Source organism: Emydura macquarii, unplaced genomic scaffold (assembly GCF_026122565.2).
Source record: "Emydura macquarii macquarii isolate MOO-44397 ecotype Brisbane River unplaced genomic scaffold, CSIRO-AGI_Emac_v2 contig_1551, whole genome shotgun sequence".
NCBI lineage: Eukaryota > Metazoa > Chordata > Testudines > Chelidae > Emydura > Emydura macquarii.
In genome coordinates, this window is record NW_027131688.1 from 3,371,712 (window position 1) to 3,394,043 (window position 22,332).

Sequence of the window (22,332 nt, forward strand, 5' to 3'; positions counted from 1 at the left end):
TAGTCTTTTCCCACCACTGTTTGAAAATGTATTCACAATTACATGCTGCTCCCTAATGTTTATCCTTCATGGTATTTGAATCCCTTTGAAAAAGAAAGCTGCTTTGCACCCCTGCTAGATATTACCTATGTAATATGGGGTTTGTGAGACATCCGCATCTCCAACAGAGTTCTAGGTTCTTAAAGTGTCAGTTTGTGCTAATAATCAGGTTTTTGTCATATAACTTAGAATAAGTGAGTTTTTTAAAATTTAATGTAAAAATTGTATATTTGTTTGGTGAGCACATGCTGTTTCTTCTCAGGTTTAAAGACCACATACAAAACAATTTGCCTCGAGACCTTCTATCTCCTGAGCAGTTTATTCAGCTGCGCCGGGAATTGGCTTCTGTCAGTGGCCATAGTGGGGACGATGCACCACCCGGAGACGATCTCCCTTCGGGAATTGAAGACATAACTGACCCTGCAAAGGTAAATATGCAGGGGAGGCTGAGAAACAGACTTACAATGTTTGTTTAATCTCCTGCTGCTGCTGAGAAGAGAGTTTTCTTTTATTTGCAGGTAGTGTACTATGTTTTTGGCTGAGCTGATCCCATAGTGTAGACTATCATCTCCTACAGGGGAGCCAGCAGTTAATATGTGATTTGCTGTATAGACAAGAAGAGATCTGCCTTACGCTACATAGGTTTGAAAGAAATAAAATTAACATTTTAACCTTAAAAATGATCTACAAAACTTTAGCATTGAGTGTTGATTCCTTCAAATAAATGGGGTAAGAGTTACAGTATGTTTTACCAGCTTTTATTTCTTTAGTAGTGGCCTGTGCAGATCCATGCACCTGGAAGGGCATGCAAAAGCTTGGAACCAGTTAGACAGAAGTGCCCATTTGGTGCTGTGCTAAATTGAAGATAGACTCCTATTTGGATCTGACACATCTCAGATTTAAATCACGTCAGAAGTTAAGAGGCGGGCCATTGTATCTAAGACCTCCTCAGATCCATTGCACTGAGAACTAAGACAATGTGCACTCTTATCCCACTTGTTCAGGACAGCACCTGAAGTAACTGTGTAGCTTTTATATTTTAATTTATGCAGATCACGTCAATAATACGTTTACGCAGTTGTAAACTTGATATTTTACAGACAGGCATTAATCATGTCCTTTTATCATGTATCTTTAGCTAATCACTGAAATAGAAAACATGAGACACAGAATCAATGAGATGCATCAAGAAATGTTCAATCACAATGAACATGAAGTCAGCAAGAGGTGGACCTTCGAAGAAGGAGTAAGTTTTCTTGTGTTAACCTTTTTTGTATGAAAGGCAGCCTGGTCGAAAGGCATGAACATGAGACTAGGAACCAAACTCCTGGTGTCTCTATTTCTGGCTAAATTACTGTAAAGCTTTGGGCAAGTAAATGGCTTCACCCTCTCTTCCTCAGTTTTTTCCATATTCAAAAAAGAGTGCTTTTTAAAAATCTGTACTAACATTAATTATTCTCACAGCAGCCTTGTGAGGTAGGTGCTAAGTTTTACTTTGAGAGAGGCAACCTGGGGAAAATATATTCTACTAAGTGTGTAAACTTTACATGTAGTGTCTTCTGTACCACATATAAGAGGGTAGTACTTCATAAATGTGAGATATTGCAGAATTAAAACTTTCGAATAGAAAGAAAAGCTGCTTATAATAGTATCTGAAATTAAGTTGTCACGAAGATAGAGACTATAAAGAGAACAACCTCAGAGTTACGAACTGACCAGTCAGCCACGCACCTCATTTGGAACCAGAAGTATGCAGTCAAGCAGCAGCAGAGACAAAAAAGAGAAAACCAGTACAGTACAGTACTGTGTTAAACAAGCTACTAGAAAAATAAAGGGAAAGCAGGATTTTTCTTCTGCATGATGATGTTTCAAAGCTGTTATGTCGATGTTCACTTGTAAACTTTTGAGAGAACAACCATAACATTTTGTTCAGAGTTACGAACATTTCAGAGTTACAAACAACTTCCGTTCCCAAGGTGTTCATAACGCCGAGGTTCTGCTGTAGATACAAAAGTATAGTACTGCAGTGTTAGAAATTCACAACTAAAACTCCTGTTGAAAAGAGCAAAAACTAACTTTCCATCCAGCAACACGAAGGGCTGATTTAAACTACAGAGGTTTGTCAACACAAGTTAGCTGTTGGCAACAAAACAGAAGTTTACACACTGCAATGCTCCCCCGTCACCAAACTTCCCTGCTTTGGTGACAAAATAAAACCACCTTGATGAGAGGCATAGAGCTTTTTGAGGCAAAGTTAGAGCAAGAGTGTCAGTATAGATGCTGTGTGCCATAACTGGGCTCCAGGCGCTATCCCACAATGCCCACCCTGACCGCTCTGCTCACTATTTTGACCTCTGCTGCACTGCCCTGCACTCTAGCTACACAGGTGGGTTTCCCTCCCCATTCAGAACCCCAGGAAGTTTTGCAATTGCTCAGCATGGAGAGCTCACACAGCTGATGCCCAGCTGAGCGTGCCGGCAATAAACGGGCTCCTGCCTGGACCACAGGGGAGTGGGTGGATAATTCTCCTGGGTCTGTGGGGAGACAAGGCTGTGGGAGAACTCAGAGGGAATCAATCCTGCTCTCCTATGGCCGGCATGCAGGCAGTGTGGGCTGCTGCTGGGAGGGAGAGAGAAACTCCTGATGTGCTGTGCACAGCCAGGTAGGGAGGTGGGGGCTGCTGTTGGGGTGTCCCCCTGCTGGTGTCCCCATCTCTGCTGAGGTGGGGTGGGGAGAAGAGGACACTAGCTGTCTGTGCACCAGCTTCTGCCTCAGGATTGGTTGCTTCCAGCTGTTGTCTGAACTCAGAGACAGCGTGTGGGGGGGCACAGACACACACTTATGTCCTTCTGTGGGCTTCTTGTGTTTGTGTTCAACAATGTCAGTTTGGCTGATGGGGCAGTTGAAAAGCTGCCGTCAATCTAGTAGGATGCCCATGGAACAATGGGATTCAGAAACCTTCACCATGTGAGGCTGTGCCTACCCCACGAGTCATTGCAAACCCTTCTCAAAGCACCCTGTGTGCAGGTGCACAGTGGGATAGCTACCCACAGTGCACTGCTCCCGGTGTTGTTGCAAGAGCTAGTAGTGGTAATGCATTCCACTGACACAAGGAGCATAATGAGGACATGCAGCAATGGTTTAATTATAGCGGTGGCTGTACGCCGGCATAACGTGTGTCAATAAAACTCCGTAGTGTAGACAAGACCTAAGTTAGTTGTGTTGGCATCTGCAGCGTAATGCATGTTTTATAACAAACAGTAATTAAACTAAGCAGTCAATCAAAACAAAACAGGCATATGAAATTGTATGTATTCAGTGAAGATGAGTTACTGTCATAACTTCTGCTTCTGAATTCTCCATAAGTTCACCATGTAACCATAACAGAACATTATTCTTGCCTTCAATTTTCTTTGTGTTTTACAGAGGAAAAACTTGCCTATGCCTAATGTTTGCATTTAAATGGTCTCAGATTAGGCTGTGACATTCATGTTTCGTTGAAGGGAAGGGGAGACATGGGGAGTTCCTGTCTTGCTGCTGTTTGTCTGGCAGTAGTTTTCTGTTGGTTGTACACTAATAGCTGTATTATTACAATAATTAAGTTAATTTTTTCCATTTGCAAGTGGAAGCTTACCATGCACAAAACATGGAGAAGGTGCTCCAGGGCAAAATGTGTAGGTCAGGGGCAATGTGTAAAGCTGCGTTAAAGCTCTTACTTACGTTGCATGGATTCTAGTCCGTGATTTTGAGTTCCCTGTACCGTGCAAGGTCTGTACAAACTTACAGTGGCCTGTACCTGCCATAAAGGCCCAAAAACCAGAGGGGAGTCCTGACCATCAGCCCTCCTCTTTCCTTGCCATGCCAGCAGCTTAGAGGGTGTATGGTATACAGGGCTGCCTGTATACCACTGCAAGATCACCCATGCACCAGGGTGAATGCTTCCTTTGAGGCCATAGTATGCTGGCGGTGCCATGCAAAGTGGCCATGCCAGATCTGAGGGTCCTGATCAAGGTTTTTACAGAAGAACAGCCGTATTGGGTCAGACCAATGGTCCATCTAGCCCAGCATCCTGTCTTCTGACAGCGGACAATGCCAGGTGCTTCAGAGGGAATGAACGGAGCAGGTAATCATCAAGTGATCCATCCCTTGTCATCCACTCTCAGTTTCTGGCAAGCAGAGGTTAGAGACACCCAGAGCATGGGGTTGCATCACCGATCGTGTTGGCTAGTAGCCATTGATGAACCTGTCCATGAACTTACCTAATTATTTTTTGAATGCCGCTATAGTTTTGGCTTTCACAGCATCCCCTGGCAATGAGTTCCACAAGTTGACTGTGCATTGTGAGAAGAAGTATTACTTTTTGTTTATTTTTAAACCTGCTATCTATTAATTTTTTTTTGGGTGACCCCTTGGTTCTTGTGTTATGTGAAGGAGTAAATAGCACTTCCTTATCCACTTTCTCCACACCATTCATGATTTTATAGACCTCTATGATATTCCTCCTTAGTCATCTCTTTTCCAAGCTGAAAAGTCCCAGTCTTTTTAATCTCTTCTCATATGGAAGCTGTGTCATATCCTTAATTTTTGTTGCCATTCTCTGTACCATTTCCAATTGTAATACATCTTTTTTGAGGTGTGGTGACCAGAACTGCAAGCAGTATTAAAGGTGTGGGAGTACCATGAATTTATATGATGGCATTATATTATTTGTCGTCTTGTATCCCTTTTCTGATGGTTCCTAACATTGTTAGCTTTTTTTTGACTGTTTTCAGAGTTAGTTTTCAGAGAACTATCCATGATGACTCCAAGATCTTTCTTGAGTGCTAACAGCTAATTTAGACCCCATAATTTTGTATGTATAGCTGGAATTACGTTTTCCAGTGTGCATTACTTTACATTTATCATCACTGAATTTCATCTGCCATTTTGTTGCCCAGTCACCCAGTTGTGTGAGGTCCATTTGTAACTCTTTGAAGGCAGCTTTGGATTTAACTATCTTGAGTAATTTTGTATCATTCTGCATATTTTACCACTTCACTGTTCACTCCTTTTTCCAGCTCACTTATGAATATGTTGAACAGCACTAGTGCTGGTACAGAACTCTGGGTCACCACTATTTACCTATCTCCATTCTGAAAACTGACTATTGTTCTGACCCTTTGTTTCCTGTCTTTTAACATGTTACTGATCCAAGAGGACCTTCCGTCTTACCCCGTGACTGCTTAATTTGCTTAAGAGCCTTTGGTGAGAGACCTTGTCAAAGGCTTTCTGAGGGTATGTCTATACTGATGGCGGCAAAGTCACCACCGTCAGATTGATCTTTCTGGATCGATTGAGCGGTCAGTGTAGACCCGTTCAATCGATCAGGAAGTCGATGCAGTAAATCCACTCCCTCAAGTGGCGTAGCGCTGCATCAATGGGAACGTGGCTCCCGTCGGCACAGTGCAGTGAAGACAGCACACAGAAGGGAAGCCCAGCAGTCAACGGAAGTTACCCAAGCTACACAGAGTAGCTTGCGTAACTCCTGTCGACTGCTGCCAAATTTCCAGATAAATGTAGACCAGGGCTTAGAGTCCAAGTAGACTATATTAATTGATTCACCTTGTCCACATGCTTGTTTACTCCCTTAAATAATTTGAATAGATTGGTGATGCATGATTTTCCTTTACAAAAGGACTCATCCTCAACAAGTTGCATTCATTTCTGTGTCTGATCATTCTGTTCTTTACTCAACCAGTTTGCCAGCCTGTAATTAACAGCCTGTAATTACCAGGATCGCCTCTGGAGTTTATTTAAAAAAAAAATTGGTGTCACATTAGCTAGCCTCCAGTCATCTTGTATAGAAGCTGATTTAAATGACAGGTTATATACAACAGTTGTTAGTTCTGCAATTTCACATTTGAGTTCCTTCAGAACTCTTGGGTGGATACCATCTGGTCCTGGGGACTTACTGTTTATCAGTTTGTTCCAAAACCTCCTCTAATGACACCTCAATCTGAGATAGTTACTCAGGTTTGTCACCTAAAATGAATGACTCAGGTGTGGGAATCTCCCTCACATCTGCAATGAAGGCTGATGCAAATAATTCATTTACCTTTTCTGCAGTGGCCTTGTCTTCCTTCAGTGCTCCTTTAGCACCTCGCTCATCCAATGGCCCTACTGATTGGCAGGCTTCCTGCTTCTGATGTACTTAAAAACATTTTTTTATGTTAGTTTTTGGGTCTTTGGCTAGCTGCTCTTCAAATTATTTTTGGCCTGCCTACTTGTACATTTACTCTAGACTTGCCAGAGTTTATGTTCCTTTTTGTTTTCCTCAGTAGGCTTTAACTTCCAGTTTTTAAAGGATGCGTTCTTGCTTCTAACCTTCTCTTTGCTTCTCACTTCTTTTACTTTGTTTAGCCATGGTGGTACTCTTTTGGTCTTTTTGGTTACGATGGTTTTTAATTTGATATATGTTTAATTTGAGCCTCTATTATGGCGTGTTTTAAAAGTTTGCATGCAGCTTGCAGGCATTTCACTTTTGTGACTGTACCTTTTAATTACCATATAACTAGCTTCCTCATTTTTGCGTAGTTCCCCTCTCTCAAGTTAAATGCTACAGTGGTGGGCTTCTCTGATGTTTTTCCCCCTGACAAGGATGTTCAATTTAATTATATTATGGTTGCTATTACCAAGCCGTTCAGCTGTATTCGCCTCTTGGACCAGATTCTGTTCTCCACTTAGAACTACATCAGGAATTGCCTCAACTCTTGTGGGTTCCAAGGCTAGCTGCACCAAGAAACAGTCATTTATGGTATCAAGAAACTTTATTTCTACATCCCGATCTGAGGTGACATGTACCCGGTCAATATGGAGATAGTTGAAATCCCTCATTATTACTGAATTTTCTGTTTCATAGTTCTCTAATTTCTTGGAGCATTTCACAGTGACCATCATCATCTTCAACCTGGTTAGGTGGTCAGTAATATATCCATACTGCTATATTCCTATTAGTCAAGCATGGAATTTCTATCCATAGGAATTCTATGGTACAGTTTGATTAATTTAAGATTTTTTACTCTATTGACTCTGCTTTCTTTCACATATAGTGCCACTCTCCCATCAGCATGGCCTACCCTGTCTTCCTATATATTGTGTACCCTGGTATTACTGTGTCCATTGATTATCATCGTTCCAAGTTTCTGTGATGGCTATTAGATCAGTATCCTCATTTAATACCAGGCACTCAAGTTCACCCATCTTAGTTGTTAGACTTCTAGCATTTGCATATACACACTTATAAAATTTGTTACTTTTTAGCTGTCTGCCATTATGTGATATAATTGAGTGAGACTTTTTCATTTGACTGTTTCTCTTCTGTTCCTATCTGTACGTTATCAGCTTCCAACCTTTTCTCCTTATTAGGATATAGAGAATCCCCATTAATAGATCCTTCCCTAAGGGAAGTTTCTATCCATACCATGTGCTCTTCCGCACCTGTTGGCTTTCCCCCAGAAGTTTTCCTGCCGTGTTAACTAGGTAGATTGCATATACTGTATATTTCATTATATAAATTAATAACTAATGAATTATGACTACATTTAATAAGGGAAATAGGAATAAAATATGCTACACGTGACATAAATTTCTGGAATTTGGTTGATTTTTATGCCATTTCAAGGTTATGCTAACACTATTTCATTTGCATTCTTCTTTTATACATGTGTGGAGGGGATGTTTGTGCTTCTTTCAAAAATCCTTACTAAGCCCAGATTTTCCAAGTTGGTATCTAAAGTTAGGCTCTGTAATCTGTATTTAAGCACCTGAGTTTTCAGAAATGCCAAGTACCTACCTAACCTGAAATCAGTATAGTCCTTTTGCTGTGCCAAAGGACAGGACTGTTCTACAGATATAGACATACAGAGAGGCTCTGGTCCAAAGGTGAACTCATTTGCTGAGAGGGACAGATAGGAGGAGGAGGAATAACAGCAGCCCGTCAGAAATAAAATGCATATGTCAGAAGGTGAAGTCATGTTAAACCAGTATTATTAACACTCTAAAACCAACAATCTGCCTTAACTTTCCCATCTACAAGAACAAATAAATGAGGTTCCATACCCACAAGTGTTTAGACAGGAATACCATGGGTAAAGATTAACTCTATACAGTATATAGCCCATACTAAGAAATGTAACAAAGCTGATGATAACCAGTCAGTAACACGGCTGTTGTCACTATGATGGAGAAGGGGGATAGGTTTTCAGGTGAAATCTGAGATGAAGAGATCCAGCAAGCCTTCTCTAGAGGGATCTGCAGACTACATTTATTATTTAGTTGTTCAGAGTAATAAGGGTGTAGTTGGAGAGACCTTTGTTCTTGTGTTGAATCCTGCTCAACTTCCTCTGCAATCAGCATTATTTTAAACTAATGACTTTGTGTTTTATATTGGGATGCAATTTTTGCAGCTCTCTCAATTTTTATGTAAATGTAAAGTTTTTAGTATTGCAGTGCATTTAAGAGCTTTTATCATTTCATCCATATGGCCCCCGAAACTTAACTGATTATATCCGAAGGTCATGTAAGTGTAGAGAAGTAACTATACATACGCACACATGCAACTTGGACAGTGAAGTCAATTTTGCTTGTAAGTTCTCAGTTCTGCCATGCTTGGGTTGCAGACAAGGCAGGGGGATGATTAATTACTAACAGCATTATTGTTCTGGGTTCTTTATTTTAAAATTTCTTTTTTTTATTTTAGAAAAGCTATTTTTACAAGACCTAGATTTTGGCCCAAACTTGAATTGGCAGCATCCTTTTTAACATTCATCAGACCCTGAAGTCCATTCAGACCAGGATATTTGAATAGCCTACATGAGCTTATTACTCTGAAAAGTCACAGGGCTTGGTATAAATTCCAATTTAAAGTAACATCCGAACAGTGTATCTTTCTGTGTATTGTTAACTGTGTTCTGTTGAATTTGACTCCCATGTTGTGCGTGTGTTGCAGATAAAACGGCCTTACTTCCATGTAAAACCTTTGGAGAAAGCCCAGCTGAAAAACTGGAAAGAATACTTAGAATTTGAGATTGAAAATGGGACTCATGAGCGAGTCGTGGTCCTCTTTGAAAGATGTGTTATTTCATGTGCCCTCTATGAGGACTTCTGGATTAAGGTAAGGGAAGTGGTTTACTAATGAATTCTTACTGATTGCAAACATTGATCTAGTGACTAACCTTTTGTACTCTTGTTGAATGTTGTTCATATATAACTATATCTGTTGCATTAGGAGATGGTCTGCTTGCAACCAGATTTGACTGCTGCATATGCCAACTTCGTTGCCTCTCTACGTCCTTCCTTACAGAAACTAGTCTAGTGGTTCAATAAAGGTGCTGAATGGGTTTAAACAAAAGAATTTTATCGTTCTGTCATGTATTTAAAGACCAAAATTAAGCTTTAAATTATTCAATCTATACTCTGTTTTTAAATATAGTATGCCAAGTACATGGAGAATCACAGTATTGAAGGAGTCAGACATGTCTACAGCAGGGCCTGTACAATACACCTTCCTAAGAAACCAATGGTTCATATGCTATGGGCTGCCTTTGAAGAACAGCAGGGTAAGAGTCAAGTTAGTGAAGCTTTTCTAGTTAAATTAGCCTTTTGATTGTTGCTGGCAGTGTGTTTTTTTTAAGGGGTGATGGATGCATGGTGTCCTGGAAAAATCTGCATTAAATATTTACCTAACGTTTTTAGGGAACATCAATGAAGCAAGAAGAATCTTGAAAACATTTGAAGAGTGTGTTCTGGGACTAGCAATGGTTCGCTTGCGAAGAGTTAGCTTAGAACGCCGACACGGAAATATGGAAGAAGCTGAACACCTGCTTCAGGACGCTGTTAAGAATGCTAAATCAAGCAGTGAATCATCATTTTATGCCATCAAACTAGCTCGACATCTCTTCAAAGTTCAGAAGAACCTTTCAAAAGCAAGAAAAGTTCTGCTGGAAGCCATGGAGAGAGACAAAGTATGTGTTTCCTGAAGGCTTTATAAACAGTCCTGTGACATTTAATTTCCTCCTTTTAGGCTGTCTAGACTGATGGCGGCAAATTCACCACTGTCAGATCGATTTATCCAGTTCGATTGAGCGGAAGTGAAGACACGCTCAATTGATCCAGAAGTCAGTTTAATAAAACCGCCTCTGGAAAAGGTAGTGCTGCGTTGACGTGTATGCATTTCCCGTCGGTGCAGCATAGTAACTCCTGTCGACTTCTGCTGCATTTGTCGGTAAATGTAGACCAGGCCAAAATCAGTGCATTAGAACATGGCAACAATGATGACAGGTTTTCAGACTGTATGTAATGCATTGTATTGCTACATGGAGACACCAGTCCCTCTAAGCTGATGTTGCCAGATTTGCAGGTTATGATTTCTGCCCTTTTCACCCTTGAGATAGCATCTGTGATTCCCCATGTGTTCTGACACCTTTATTTTTTTCTCTGTCCTGCTCCCTTTAAAAATAGCAAACAATGCAGGAATGTTAACATCGCATAGAAGGAATTAAATACCATCAGTAGTGTTATTAGCATGGGATCATTTTATTTGGTCTTCCAGCCGTCATGCTAATCACAAGATGACACGTGTCCTCAGATGTACTGTAGACCACATTTTTCTATAAAACAACACAGGTCAAAGAGCACCTATGTTTACAGGTTAGGAGAGAAAACCTTTTGTACTGACTATATTATAGCATCTATTTACAGTGTAGGAAATTCTGGTGTGCATGCCTCTTGAACTTACTAGAAAGAAATGCTGGAGATGCACTTGGGCAAACACTATTTTACATCAATTGCTATAACTTCTTTTTTGCACAGGAAAACACAAAATTGTATCTCAATTTACTTGAAATGGAATACAGTGGGGATCTCAAGCAAAATGAAGAAAACATCCTCACGTGTTTTGACAAAGCTGTCAATGGTGCATTGTCTATAAAAATGAGGATTACGTTTTCGCAACGAAAAGTGGAATTTCTGGAAGATTTTGGTTCTGACGTGAACAAGTAAGATTTAACCTGCAGTATGACTGTATTGGGGGGGGTCACTGAAAGAGGTGCTGTTTATACCTTTGGGGGAAGACTTGCAGTTAGACATGCTCCTTCAACTATTATTTTAGCACTGCAGTTATGATACTGTTAGAGTTGAGGATAGGCAAATTCATACTAAGTTCCTATTTTCAAGCATTAGCAACTTTCTGAAAAAGCTGCCATTTTGTCTCATGCTTGTTCTTAGTTCAGAGGAGTGTCGGCTTTTTGTGTGACAGCTGTGATGAGAGATCATTTGTCTAGGTTTTATAGTGGGGGATACTTTTGAAAGAGGACGCAAAGAAAAGTGATTAATGCTTTTTTGTATTTTAACTTCACCCACAGCCACACATCTTAAATTTTCTAACTCCCCCTAACTTCGCTCATTCTTGAGGGACCAGTATCATTGATGTGTTTGGAAATCACAGGCTTTCTGATTGTCTGCTGTTCATTGAGCCGTCTCTGGGCATCAAACATTTACACAAGTGCAACTTTATCCTCTTTATTCTCAATATTACTTTAAAATGTAATTTCCCTGTTTTGGATTGGATTTTCCAACCTGTAAGTTAGCTTTTCTGCATTGCACGTTGCTAATGGTAGTCTAGGGTAAGATTCTGCCCTCTGATATGCACTGACTTCAATGGGAACTACACATGCAACTCTCAGGACAGAAACTGGCTAAGAGAAAGCAAGCTTTTGGGTTCTGAATGGTTGCTGCAGGACAAAATATCTGAGATGGGCAGAACGGAAAGAACAGGGAGGGAACTCTAGACCTACTTGTGTCAAAGGAGATGACTGATGGAAGAAGCAATTTTGATCTGTCACCTTTTGAACTGCAGTAAGAAAAATCTGCAGCAGCCGCTGAGCCTATATTAAATGAAGATCCGAATGAAATACCTAGGAAACATGAAAATTGTTAGTGCTCCGATTTAAAGGTGGACTACTTAATACGCTGTTACTTGATAGCTGTATGGCTCTGTCATGCAGCATGGAATTCCTTGTGAAAGGTCCTTAGATATTTATACGCCTTATAGCAACACATCTAAAACACATGTACATTTATGGTGCAGTATACATGTTTAATATGAACACAACTGTAAGTTGGTATTTTTGTGGGGGGGGAAATGTCTGTTCACCTGCCATTGAAAGTGTTCTTCATTATATTAACACATACATTGGAATAAATGCTAGGCATTATGAAAATTGTTCAAATTAGCAAACTTTTTGGTCTTCCTAAACTCATAGTGATAGTGGATAGCTTTAATGTTTTGGTCTTAATTTGATTTTAAAAAATTAGTTTACCTTTGCTTAGTTTCATAGTAACACAGAATTTTTAGTCTGAAATAGACATACTTAACAATTGTCACTTTAAAATATCCTTTAATTGATTGACAATGGTTGGAAGATGGACAGGTTGGTAGCCTAGCTATTTGCAGGATGTACTATTCTGAAAATTTAACGTGCATGTTAAACAAAATTTGTTTTTTTTTCTTCCAGGCTCTTGAATGCCTATGATGAACATCAAACACTTCTAAAAGAACAGGATTCTTTAAAAAGGAAAGCAGAAAACGGGTATGCACTGTATTCACCTCATGCTCTTAAGTCTGTTAATAATTTATGCAATAGAGTAGTGGTATTGCTTTTAATTTCAGGGTAGCAAACACAAGATGCTGGGGTACTGTAGAAATCAGTGCATACACCATGTGTAGTGTGTTTGGGACAAAAGATTTTGAAATGCTTCTAAAACATTTCCGAGAACAATCACTGACTGCCTCATACTCATCATTAAGTACTTGGGTTTTTTAAGTCCAGTTGTTTTAAAAGAGCTTTAAAATACTTTGGGCTTTGTACTGTCTTCCTGGAGGCCTAAAAGAAAAGGGAGTGAGGCTAAATACCAAATAAGAATGTGGTATCTAGTTATACCTTTAACTTGACTGTATAACCTCTTGCCTTATTTACAGAATTTGCATCCCAAATGTGATTAAACTAAAATGCATATGCTGGAAGCAGCTAAAATTCCTGGATGTTTAAAAAAAAAAAAAAAAAAAAAAAACATAAAACATAAAACCACAGAATCATAAAAACTTGAGGCTGGAAGGAAGCTCAAAGTATCAAGTCCAGCCCCCTCTACTGAAGCCACACCAAATAACCCTAGACCATCCCTGACGGGTGTTTGTCCGACCTGCTCTTAGAAACCTCCAGTGATGGGGATTCCACAAACTGCCTTGGAAGCCTGTTCCAGTGCTTAACTACCCTTATAGTTAAAAAGTTTTTCCTGCTACCTAGTCTCAATCCCCCTTGCTGCAGATTAAGCCCATTACTATTTGTCCTACCTGCAGTGGACATGGAGAACAATTGATCACTGTCCTCTTGATAACATTCCTTAATATATTTGAAGACTGTATTAACCCCCCTGCCCCAATCTTTTTTCCTCAAGACTAAACATTGCCCAGTTTTTAGCCTGTCCTCATAGGTCAAGTTTTCTAAACCTTTCATCATTTTTGTTGCTCTGTTCTGGACATACTTTAATTTGTCCAGATCTTTCCTAAAATGTGGTACCTAGAATTGGACACAGTAGTCCGGCTGAGTAGAGTAGGACAATTATTTCCTTTCTTACATATGATCATCACCTTCCCCCTTTGAACCTAGTTTAAAGCCCTCCTCACTAGGTTGGCAAGTAGGTGCACAAAGATGCTTTTCCACTTCTTCGTCAGGTTGGCCCGTCTCTTCCCAGAACAGTGTCCCATGGCTGAAGAAGCCAGAGGCCTTCCGTTGACACTATCTGTGCAGCCATGCATTCATCTCCAGTATGTGCATGTCCCTGCCCAGGCTCTTACCTTCAACCAGAAAGATGGATGAAAACACAGCCTGTGCTCCTGCCTCCTTCACCCTCATTCCCAGAGCCTTGTAGTCACTGCTGATGCGCTGGTGCCCATGTGGATGATCAGCAGGGGGTAGTGATGAGAGAGTCAGATAAGCCTTGGCAACCTTTGCACAATGTCTTGGATGCAAGCTTCAGGCAGGAAGCACACCTCCCGAAACACTGTTAGGTCGGCAGATGGGTGCCGCCATTACCCTCAGGAATCCCTGACCACCAGTACCCTAGGCCACCGCCGCCTCTTGGGTGCAGTGACTGTGAGCCTCCCAGCCTTAGGGGCTTCTGGCGCCTCCTCCTCAACTATGGGGTCTGCTGCTCTTCTCCTGTTGCCAGTACAGTGTACTGGCTCTTCACTGTGAGGGACTTGGGTGCAGGGTGGAGCACTGATTACTGCCCAAGGTGGCCAACAACCAGTCTCCTCTCCATAGAGCAGCTGGTTCTCCTTCCTTCTCTGGTGCCACTGTACTCAGCTACCATCCTCCATCCCAGATGTTTCCATGTGCATCCTGTCAATGAAGTCCTTGTGCTTCTGGATGCTACTCAGATGAGCCGCCACCTCCTGCAGATCTCTTTACCTGCTTCCTGAAGGACTTCACCAACAAACACCTCTCACCTGGGGATTCTCCCTGCCTTTTCATCGGTGGGGACATGCAGGCTGCAGTCCCAGCAAGTCAAGAGAGGAGCCTGGATGGAAGCCTCCAGGGTCAGGATGGCTGGCTGACAGGGAGGGCCCACGGGTGCAGGCAGAGGAAGAGCTAGCAGTGGTGTTGGCGACACATTATTTTTCTCCCATTGCAAATTTTTCCTTGTAGAGTACCAGCTGGCTAACAACCTTAGTCTCCCAACTGCCTTCATCTCACAAGCCATGAGACTTTTCAAGCCAGAACTTTCGCACCATACTTTCTGTTACGCAGTCAGAAGGCTTTCATCCATAGATCTCAAGGTGCTTTACAAAATAGGTCAGTTTTGATCGAGGTAAATTTTGGTCCTACTTATCAAGAGTATAAAGGAAGATTAAGTACAATTTAAAACGATTACATCTCCAAAATGTCACTGAATGTTCTGAATGTTGGTCTTAGATATTCTGGCTGCATAGATCAAATGGCCAAAAACTTCAACCTCAGGATTGTGTTGGAGTAAAAAAGGTCTAGGACGACAACATCTTAATAGTTTGCAAGTCTAGAAAACTGGAGTGGAAATGATCAAATAGAAGTGCCTGCCATCTATAGGAATCTCAGTAGTCCATTTGTGACTGTTTGTAGGTGAAAGGATACCAGGAGAAAATATCCTTTCAACAAACTCGAGCATTTTCAAGGATGTCTAATACTACTACTGTGTATAATGGGAGTCACAATATCCAGGACCTTACAAAAGAGATGGGTGTTAGCAGATGCCCGGAAAGTATTAAACACTGCACAGGCTTATTTCCACATTCAGTGTGTGAATGGCCCCTGGTCCCAGAGGCTGTTGCTTATGAGACAACACTTATTCGGCATACAAGAGAGAACCAGAGGCAAAACCTGGGCCCAGAATGCCAGGGCAAGGCCAGACCTTGCAAAGTTGTGCATCTCTCCTTTCAGTCCAGTCAGTCAGTGTGACTACAGCCAGGCCTGACTGCCTCCAGAAATAGGCCTAGGAGGCAGGAGAATCCACTAATCAAGCACATGTATCCACTTTACCATCAGACAGGTGAGTACTGGGGACAGAGTGCCCCATAGCTACTCCCTGGGCCCCTCCTCCCTTCTGCAGCAACTTTCTGACCGTGAAAGACTCAAATATCACAGCACTGCAAACAAGCGTTCTTGTGCAAGTTTCTGAGATTCCACTTATAAGACTGGAACTGTTTCCAACAAAGGAAAGTGACAATCCACCCCTCATCCTACAGGCCTAACCATGATTGCCAGGCTTGGAGGATTACTACGAGTAGTTAAGTAAAATGGAGTGTGGCATCTCAGGAAGAATTCCTGGAAGTTCGGCCTGGGCAACATTTAAACCTAAAAATGAGTCCTATTTTGAAAGAAAATGTTCAGTTTGCGACTGTACTTTTAGTTAAGTGCATGCCCCAAATTTTTAGCATTTAAATTTAGCATATTAGCATTTAGCATTTGTAGAATATTCCCTTCCTCGGTCTTAAGGACTTGTTGGCAGAGTCAGGAACTTACAAGTTTTAGGGCAGAGACAGACTAACGAGCACTGTTGTCAAAAATAACTAAAACGTTGGGTCCAAACTTGATTTCCTAATGATAAGTAGCTCCGTCCATATTTAGGCACCTGAACAAGGAGCCTCTACGAATGAAACACTGCCATCTGCAGCTCCTGCTGATTTCAGTGAGAGCGGCATGTGCCTGACCTCTCGAAATCAGATTCCGTCTTTGGGTGCCCACCTCAGAAACCCAGATTGTTACACAAAATACATTTGTTTAATTTTGCAGATCGGAGGAGCCAGATGAGAAGAAAGCACATACAGATGATGCGACGTTGGCATCTAGCCAAATGATGGATGGAGACATGCAAGCTAATCAGGTTGCATATAATTATAATGCATGGTATCAGGTGCGTATGAGGTGATCATTTTTTCATGACTGTACATTTTGAATGTGTGTGCTCTGCTTTACCCCCAAGGACCTTATTTATCTGCAGCGAGATCCCCAGTGTCTCAGATAAAATTGTAGCTCTACCTCTTTTCCTTTTGCACCCGCGCTGCCCCTGTATGCAAATTTGTTTCTCTGTAGAGGAACAAGAGTGGCAAAGATTTTGCAGAATTCCAGGAGTAGAGCTCCATCCCCTTCGAGGAAGAGGATGAGATTGCACTTAGTGGCATGGGTTGCTAAACCACAGACAGTGGGCCAGGAACAAAGCCAAGAATTCCCGAACATAGGATCAGAGGAGGCAATCTTGTCTTGCCTTGTAAGGACTTATCAGCCTAGTCACCAGACAAATCAATGACCCAGTACCGGCTGACTTTAGGACATTCCAAGATCTACTTAAAAGACTTCTGACATAGATGTTGGTTACCTGAGAAAAAATTTGTAAATTTGATATGCTGATAATACCAAGCCCAGTCAGGCTTCAATAACTGGAGGATGGTTTGACATAGTGCCTTAATGGGGTGAAACCAATCTTCACCTGACCAGGCTCAGTGTCATCAGCATATCCAATTTATGAGGTACATATTTATTTGTATCACTGACGTCTGTTTCAGAAGTATCTGCAATTCACTGCGTCAACCTGCTGCTATCCTGGCCACAGCAAAAGGAGTGGAGAAGTGATACCAAGTTATGCAGAAAGGATATGAATATTTTTATGTCCACCCCATCCTGGGCTCCTTGGCAGTCTCATTGATGCAAGGAAAAGTCCAACAAGAGCACTCTGAGGGATAAAGACCCAAAGAAATCTGGTTGGTTGGGAGGAAAGCCTACTCTTCTTCTGCCTTCCTTCATGTCTGAGTGGCAAACTATGAAGCCTTTGTGACCAAAAGTAATTTTCTAACTTGGGACATAGGGACAGCCTTGTCCAAGCTTCCAGCAGAGAACAGCTCAAGGAGGTCATCAAAGAGGTCCAGTTAGGAACTAAGATGGCTCCACAAGCAGCCATCCATGGATGCTTCAGACACAATGGCCAGGTCCATGGCTATAGTGGTTGTTATATGAAATGTCTCATGGCTGCAGATGTCAGGGATTCCCAAGGAGGTACCAGGCCATGATATAGGATCTACTCTTTGAAGGGATGGAACTGTTCAGCCAACACACAAACAATGCTCTGCATTCCTAAAGGTTCTGAAGATTACCGTGTGCTGCTTGGGAATGTACAGCATAGCCCCTTATCACAAACTGTGCCATTGCCAACCTCAGACGAAATAGGAACTGGTCATATCAGGCCAAGCAGCCCTCTCATATTCCAAAGATAAAATCTAGATATGTCAGGCGACATGTCTTCTTCCTCTTCAGTGCTGCACTCAGTATTAGTAGCACATCAGTAAATTTGACGGGACTGTCGGGAGTTGGTTTAGGGCCAGTTTAGAACATGGTACATTTGGAAGTTGCCTTACCTATTCCATCGTGTCTGGTGTGCCAAAACATCTGACTGGTGGATGTTAGAGATCAATGCCCAGGGCTGCGCCATCCAATTTCATTCATTGGATCTTTCTCACAAGAGCCTGCTACAATCAGAAGTTGCTTCATGGCTTCATCTAGGAGCCAAAGAGGAGGGAGGTACTACCCGAATACAGAGGAAGAGGCTTCTACTTCTGGTATTTGTAGAATCATAGGGTTGGAAGGGACAGCAAGGGTCATCTAGTTTAACCCCCTACCAAGATGTGGAATTTGTCGGGTCTAAACCATCCAGGACAGATTATCCAGCCTCCTTTTGAAAATCTCCAGTGAATGGGCTTCCATGATCTCCCTAGGCAGTCTGTTCCATTGTCCTACTATTGTTAGTTAGGAAGTTTTTCCTGAGATTTAACCTAAATCTGCTGTGCTGTAGTTTGAACCTATTGCCTCTTGTCCTTTCCTCTGTGGGAAAAGAGAACAACTTTTCTCCATCTTTTTTATGACAGCCTTTCGAGTATTTGAACAGCACCATCATGTCTCCCTTTATCTCCTTTTTCCAAACTAAACATAGCCAGTTCCTTCAGCCTTTGCTCAGATGGTTTGCATTCCATCACTTCGATCATCTGTCACTTGCCTCTGGGTCCTTTCCAGTTCTGCTTACATCCTTTCTATATTGGTGATCAAAATTGGACACAGTGCTCCAGCTGAGGCCTAACCAGCACTGAGCAGAGCGGTGCTATCACCTCTTGTGACTTGCATGCTAGGTCTTTGTTAATGCAACCTACAATTGCATTTTTTTAATTTTTTTTTTTTTGGCAAGAGCATTGTATTGACAACTTGTGTGAGGCTATGAGCCACCACAACTCCCAGATCCTTCTCAGCAGGGCTGCTGCCAAACCAGGGATCCCCCATTCTCTGTTTGTACACTTGGTGTTTCTTCCCTAAGTGTAGCACCTTACATTTGTCTTTGTTGAATTTCATTTAGTTGTCTATAGCCCAGTTCTCCAATTGGTCAAATCCCTTTGGATTTTAGCTTTAGCCTCCAAAGTGCTGGCACCCCCAGCTTTGCATCATCTGCAAATTGGATCTCTATTCCTACATCCAGGTCATTAATAAGATGTTAAATAACATTGGACCCACAACAGATCCCTGTGGAACCCCAGTTGAGACCTCCCTCTAATCTGACATAATTTCAAATAGTTACTCCTTTTGTTTGTGGTTAACCAGTTATGTATCCATGTAATGGTGGTTCCACTGAGCGCTCACGTTTCTCCAGCTTACTTATCGGAATGTCGTGTCGGACTGTGTCAAAAGCCTTGCTGAAGTCCAGGTATATTATGTCGACCACATTCTCCCTGTCCACCTAACCAGTTACCCTGTCAAAGAAAATCAAGCTGGTTTGGCATGATTCATTCTTAGTAAATCTATTCTGGCTGCTCGTAATCACCCCTTCATCCTCCAGCTACTTACAGATTTGAATGTTTTATACATTGCTGTAGTAGGTATCAAGGTCAGGCTGCCTGGGCAGTAGTTCCCTGGCTCCTCATTTTTCCCCTTCTCCAGTCTTCTAGGATCTCTCCTGTCATCCATGAGTTTAAACATATTGTCATTAGCTCCAAGACTTCTTGATGTAAGGAGATTAAAATATATATATATATATATATATATATATATATATATATATATATATATATATATATATATATATATATATATACACACACAACACACACACGTCAGTGTCTTCAGCCTTTTCAGGAATGTGTCAGTATCTGAGACCTGCCAGGCAGCAGTCCACCAACCAAATGGTCAAACATTCTGTCTGTGACGGAACAGTGCTTCAATCATTGACTAAAATAGGTTGAAATTTCTCATTGCCATCATCCAGTGAGGGGTGGTCTTGCCAGCCACCTACAGTGGGAACCAGTGACACACACTCTGAGAGAATGGTGCTTACTCTTCAATATTGAACTGTGGACCTTTGAGAGATCGTAACCTCTAAAGATCTCATGATCTGCTCTCCAGCCCCGCTTTTCAGAGTCCTTACCAACCACAGGCTGTGATTCGTGAAGGAGCTGCTGGAATGTTGTGGCCTCTCTGCCCTTAATGCTCTCATATGGGGGCACATGCAGCCCTGATGGCCACAGCTATTCAAAAGATTCCAGTATTGTGGTGTATTTGCTCTTACAGCGAGATCCACACTTGAAAACTCCATCTTGAAGAACCAGAGTTATGTAGGTAAGTGTCCTTTCCTGGCATGATGTGTGGAAGTAGTCTGTTAAATTGCAACTGTTCAAATAGATTTGAACAATGACTTTCTGCTCCTATACTCTGTGATATCTCTTTTCCAGTACAACTACCAGAATGCGTGGAATTATGGACAGTATTACAATCCCCCTCCAACCTGATCAGCAGAGAGACTGGAGTTCATTGTGGCGTGTCAGCAAAGATGGAGTATGAAAATATATATTTTTTTAAATTAGGGATATGAACAAATGAACTGTTGTAATACCTGCCGTTTTGGTTTTTTTGCATGTGAAACGAGCCAGTGTTCACAGGGTACGTGAAGCAAGATTTGTGTGTTGGTAAATGATGCAGTGATCTCTGTACACTGCTAATTCACCATAAATGCACCTTTATTTCCCACACTAACTTATGGAGAAATTATCTGGAGGCTTTTTTTTTTTTTTTTTTTTTTTTTTTGCTTTAGTTAGCACTGCTTCAGTAGGTATTCAAGGTATAATCTTCTTTTAAGCAATGAAGAAATTCTGATGACCAGTGTTTGTTTGCCACAGTGGGCAGTATGGAAAGGTCTATGGACGTGAGCAAGGCTCCCTTTACGTTTTTTTCATCTGTACCTGCTCTCCTCACCATTCAAAAACCTCATCTCCTACCTGACTCCTGTGAAACTTTTCATGTCCCGGTGAGCCGTGCCCTAAAGAGACTGTATTGCCATGATCATATAACTCACACAGTAATGTCAACATCGGAAAGTTGTAACATGCATTTTATATTTTATATGGGGTCACAAATTAAATGCAGTGCAAAATGGTTACATCCCTTTTTAAAAAGGCACTGAAACTCTGGTGTGGGGTGGATGTTTGTATTTGCAATTCTCATGTATAAGTTGTGAACAGACTTTTTCATTTTGATCAAAGTGATCACTCTCTTTTGTAATAAAACCAAGGAATTATTCACTAATTCTTTGAATTGGATTTTCTCTTTGCCATCCCATTAAAACTTTGTGAATGTAACAACTCAAAGTGTTATACAGTTGAAAACTTTCCTATCTCTGTGTAGGTCTACACTGCAATTAAACACCCACAGCTGGCCTGTGTCAGCTGACTCAGGCTCATGGGGCTAAGTTGAGCTCAAATGGATCAGCCAGGTTGTTTAATTGCAGTGTAGATGTCCCCTATGCACTGCTACTGCCATAACTACCTCTTTATTCTCCACATTTTCTGTGGTTGAAAACCAACTAATTGTGCGCTGAAACATCTTTAAAAAAACTGAAGTACTATAAACAGATTCTGCATATTGGAGACTTGGCTTTTCAGTATTTTCTAAGACTGATACATTGTAAAAGGTGGCAACTATGGGATTTGCATTTAATTGCGTTTTATACATAAATGTGACCTCAACGGTTGCCATGTTGAAAGAGGTCCATGGGGTGATGATATACAGGTGGATTTTACAGCTAAGGTAAGTCAAGGAGCAGGTTTGCAATGTGTCTGCATCAGGCCTGGTCAGGCAAGCAGTACAGCCCACTGTCTCATTGCTCTGGTTTTTACAGCCTTGACGAACAAACAGAACAAAGATTAGCAAACTCAGAACAGCTAGGTGTGGTCCCTTGGGAAGAAAATATAAAGGAGAAAGGTCCTAGGGTAAAGTGTCCTGAACTGAAATCAGGGGAGTGATTTTTCAAAAGGAGAGTGGCTCTCCCTTTCTGGGGCTTGCAGACAGAAGAGGGCTGAAGCTTCTTCAGGGCTGCTACTGCCTTTTAAGATCCAGACATTTACCTTCACACCTTTGAACCCCCATTTTCCTGACCAGCCTAGGTTCATAGATGAATAGATGCCACAGCCAAAAGGGAGCATTGCACTCATCTGCTCTGACCTGTGTAGCACAGGCCATAAACTCCTCCCCTCCCCCCAGGAGTTCCTAGAGCACACTCTTTAGTAAAACATCCAGTCTTGATTTAAAAATGGTCAGAGATGGAGAATCCACTACACCCCTTGGTACATTGTTCCACTGTTAAAGAGGAATCCGATGCCATCACCTCCAGAAGGTCTAGCTAAATCTTGAGCAATGC

General features: G+C 41.6%; 1 protein-coding gene and 1 non-coding gene across 4 annotated transcripts in view; both read left to right on the plus strand.

The window, feature by feature from the left end:
* PRPF39 (pre-mRNA processing factor 39) overlaps positions 1 to 21,494 on the plus strand; it is a 36,353-nt gene extending 14,859 nt beyond the window's left edge. For all 3 annotated transcript variants that reach the window (XM_067554706.1, XM_067554707.1, XM_067554708.1), the window contains 9 exons: positions 302 to 467; positions 1,178 to 1,285; positions 9,026 to 9,190; positions 9,509 to 9,635; positions 9,772 to 10,040; positions 10,888 to 11,072; positions 12,591 to 12,665; positions 16,404 to 16,524; positions 20,372 to 21,494. In XM_067554706.1, the coding sequence (XP_067410807.1) occupies positions 302 to 467; positions 1,178 to 1,285; positions 9,026 to 9,190; positions 9,509 to 9,635; positions 9,772 to 10,040; positions 10,888 to 11,072; positions 12,591 to 12,665; positions 16,404 to 16,524; positions 20,372 to 20,428 (1,273 nt within the window). In that variant the 3' untranslated portion in view covers positions 20,429 to 21,494. The remainder of the gene's footprint in view (positions 1 to 301; positions 468 to 1,177; positions 1,286 to 9,025; positions 9,191 to 9,508; positions 9,636 to 9,771; positions 10,041 to 10,887; positions 11,073 to 12,590; positions 12,666 to 16,403; positions 16,525 to 20,371) is intronic.
* On the plus strand, positions 10,339 to 10,426 carry LOC137157768 (small nucleolar RNA SNORD127). Its single transcript, XR_010921231.1, has one exon. It is a non-coding gene; the product is annotated as a small nucleolar RNA SNORD127 (small nucleolar RNA).
* Positions 21,495 to 22,332: the final 838 nt, after the last annotated feature.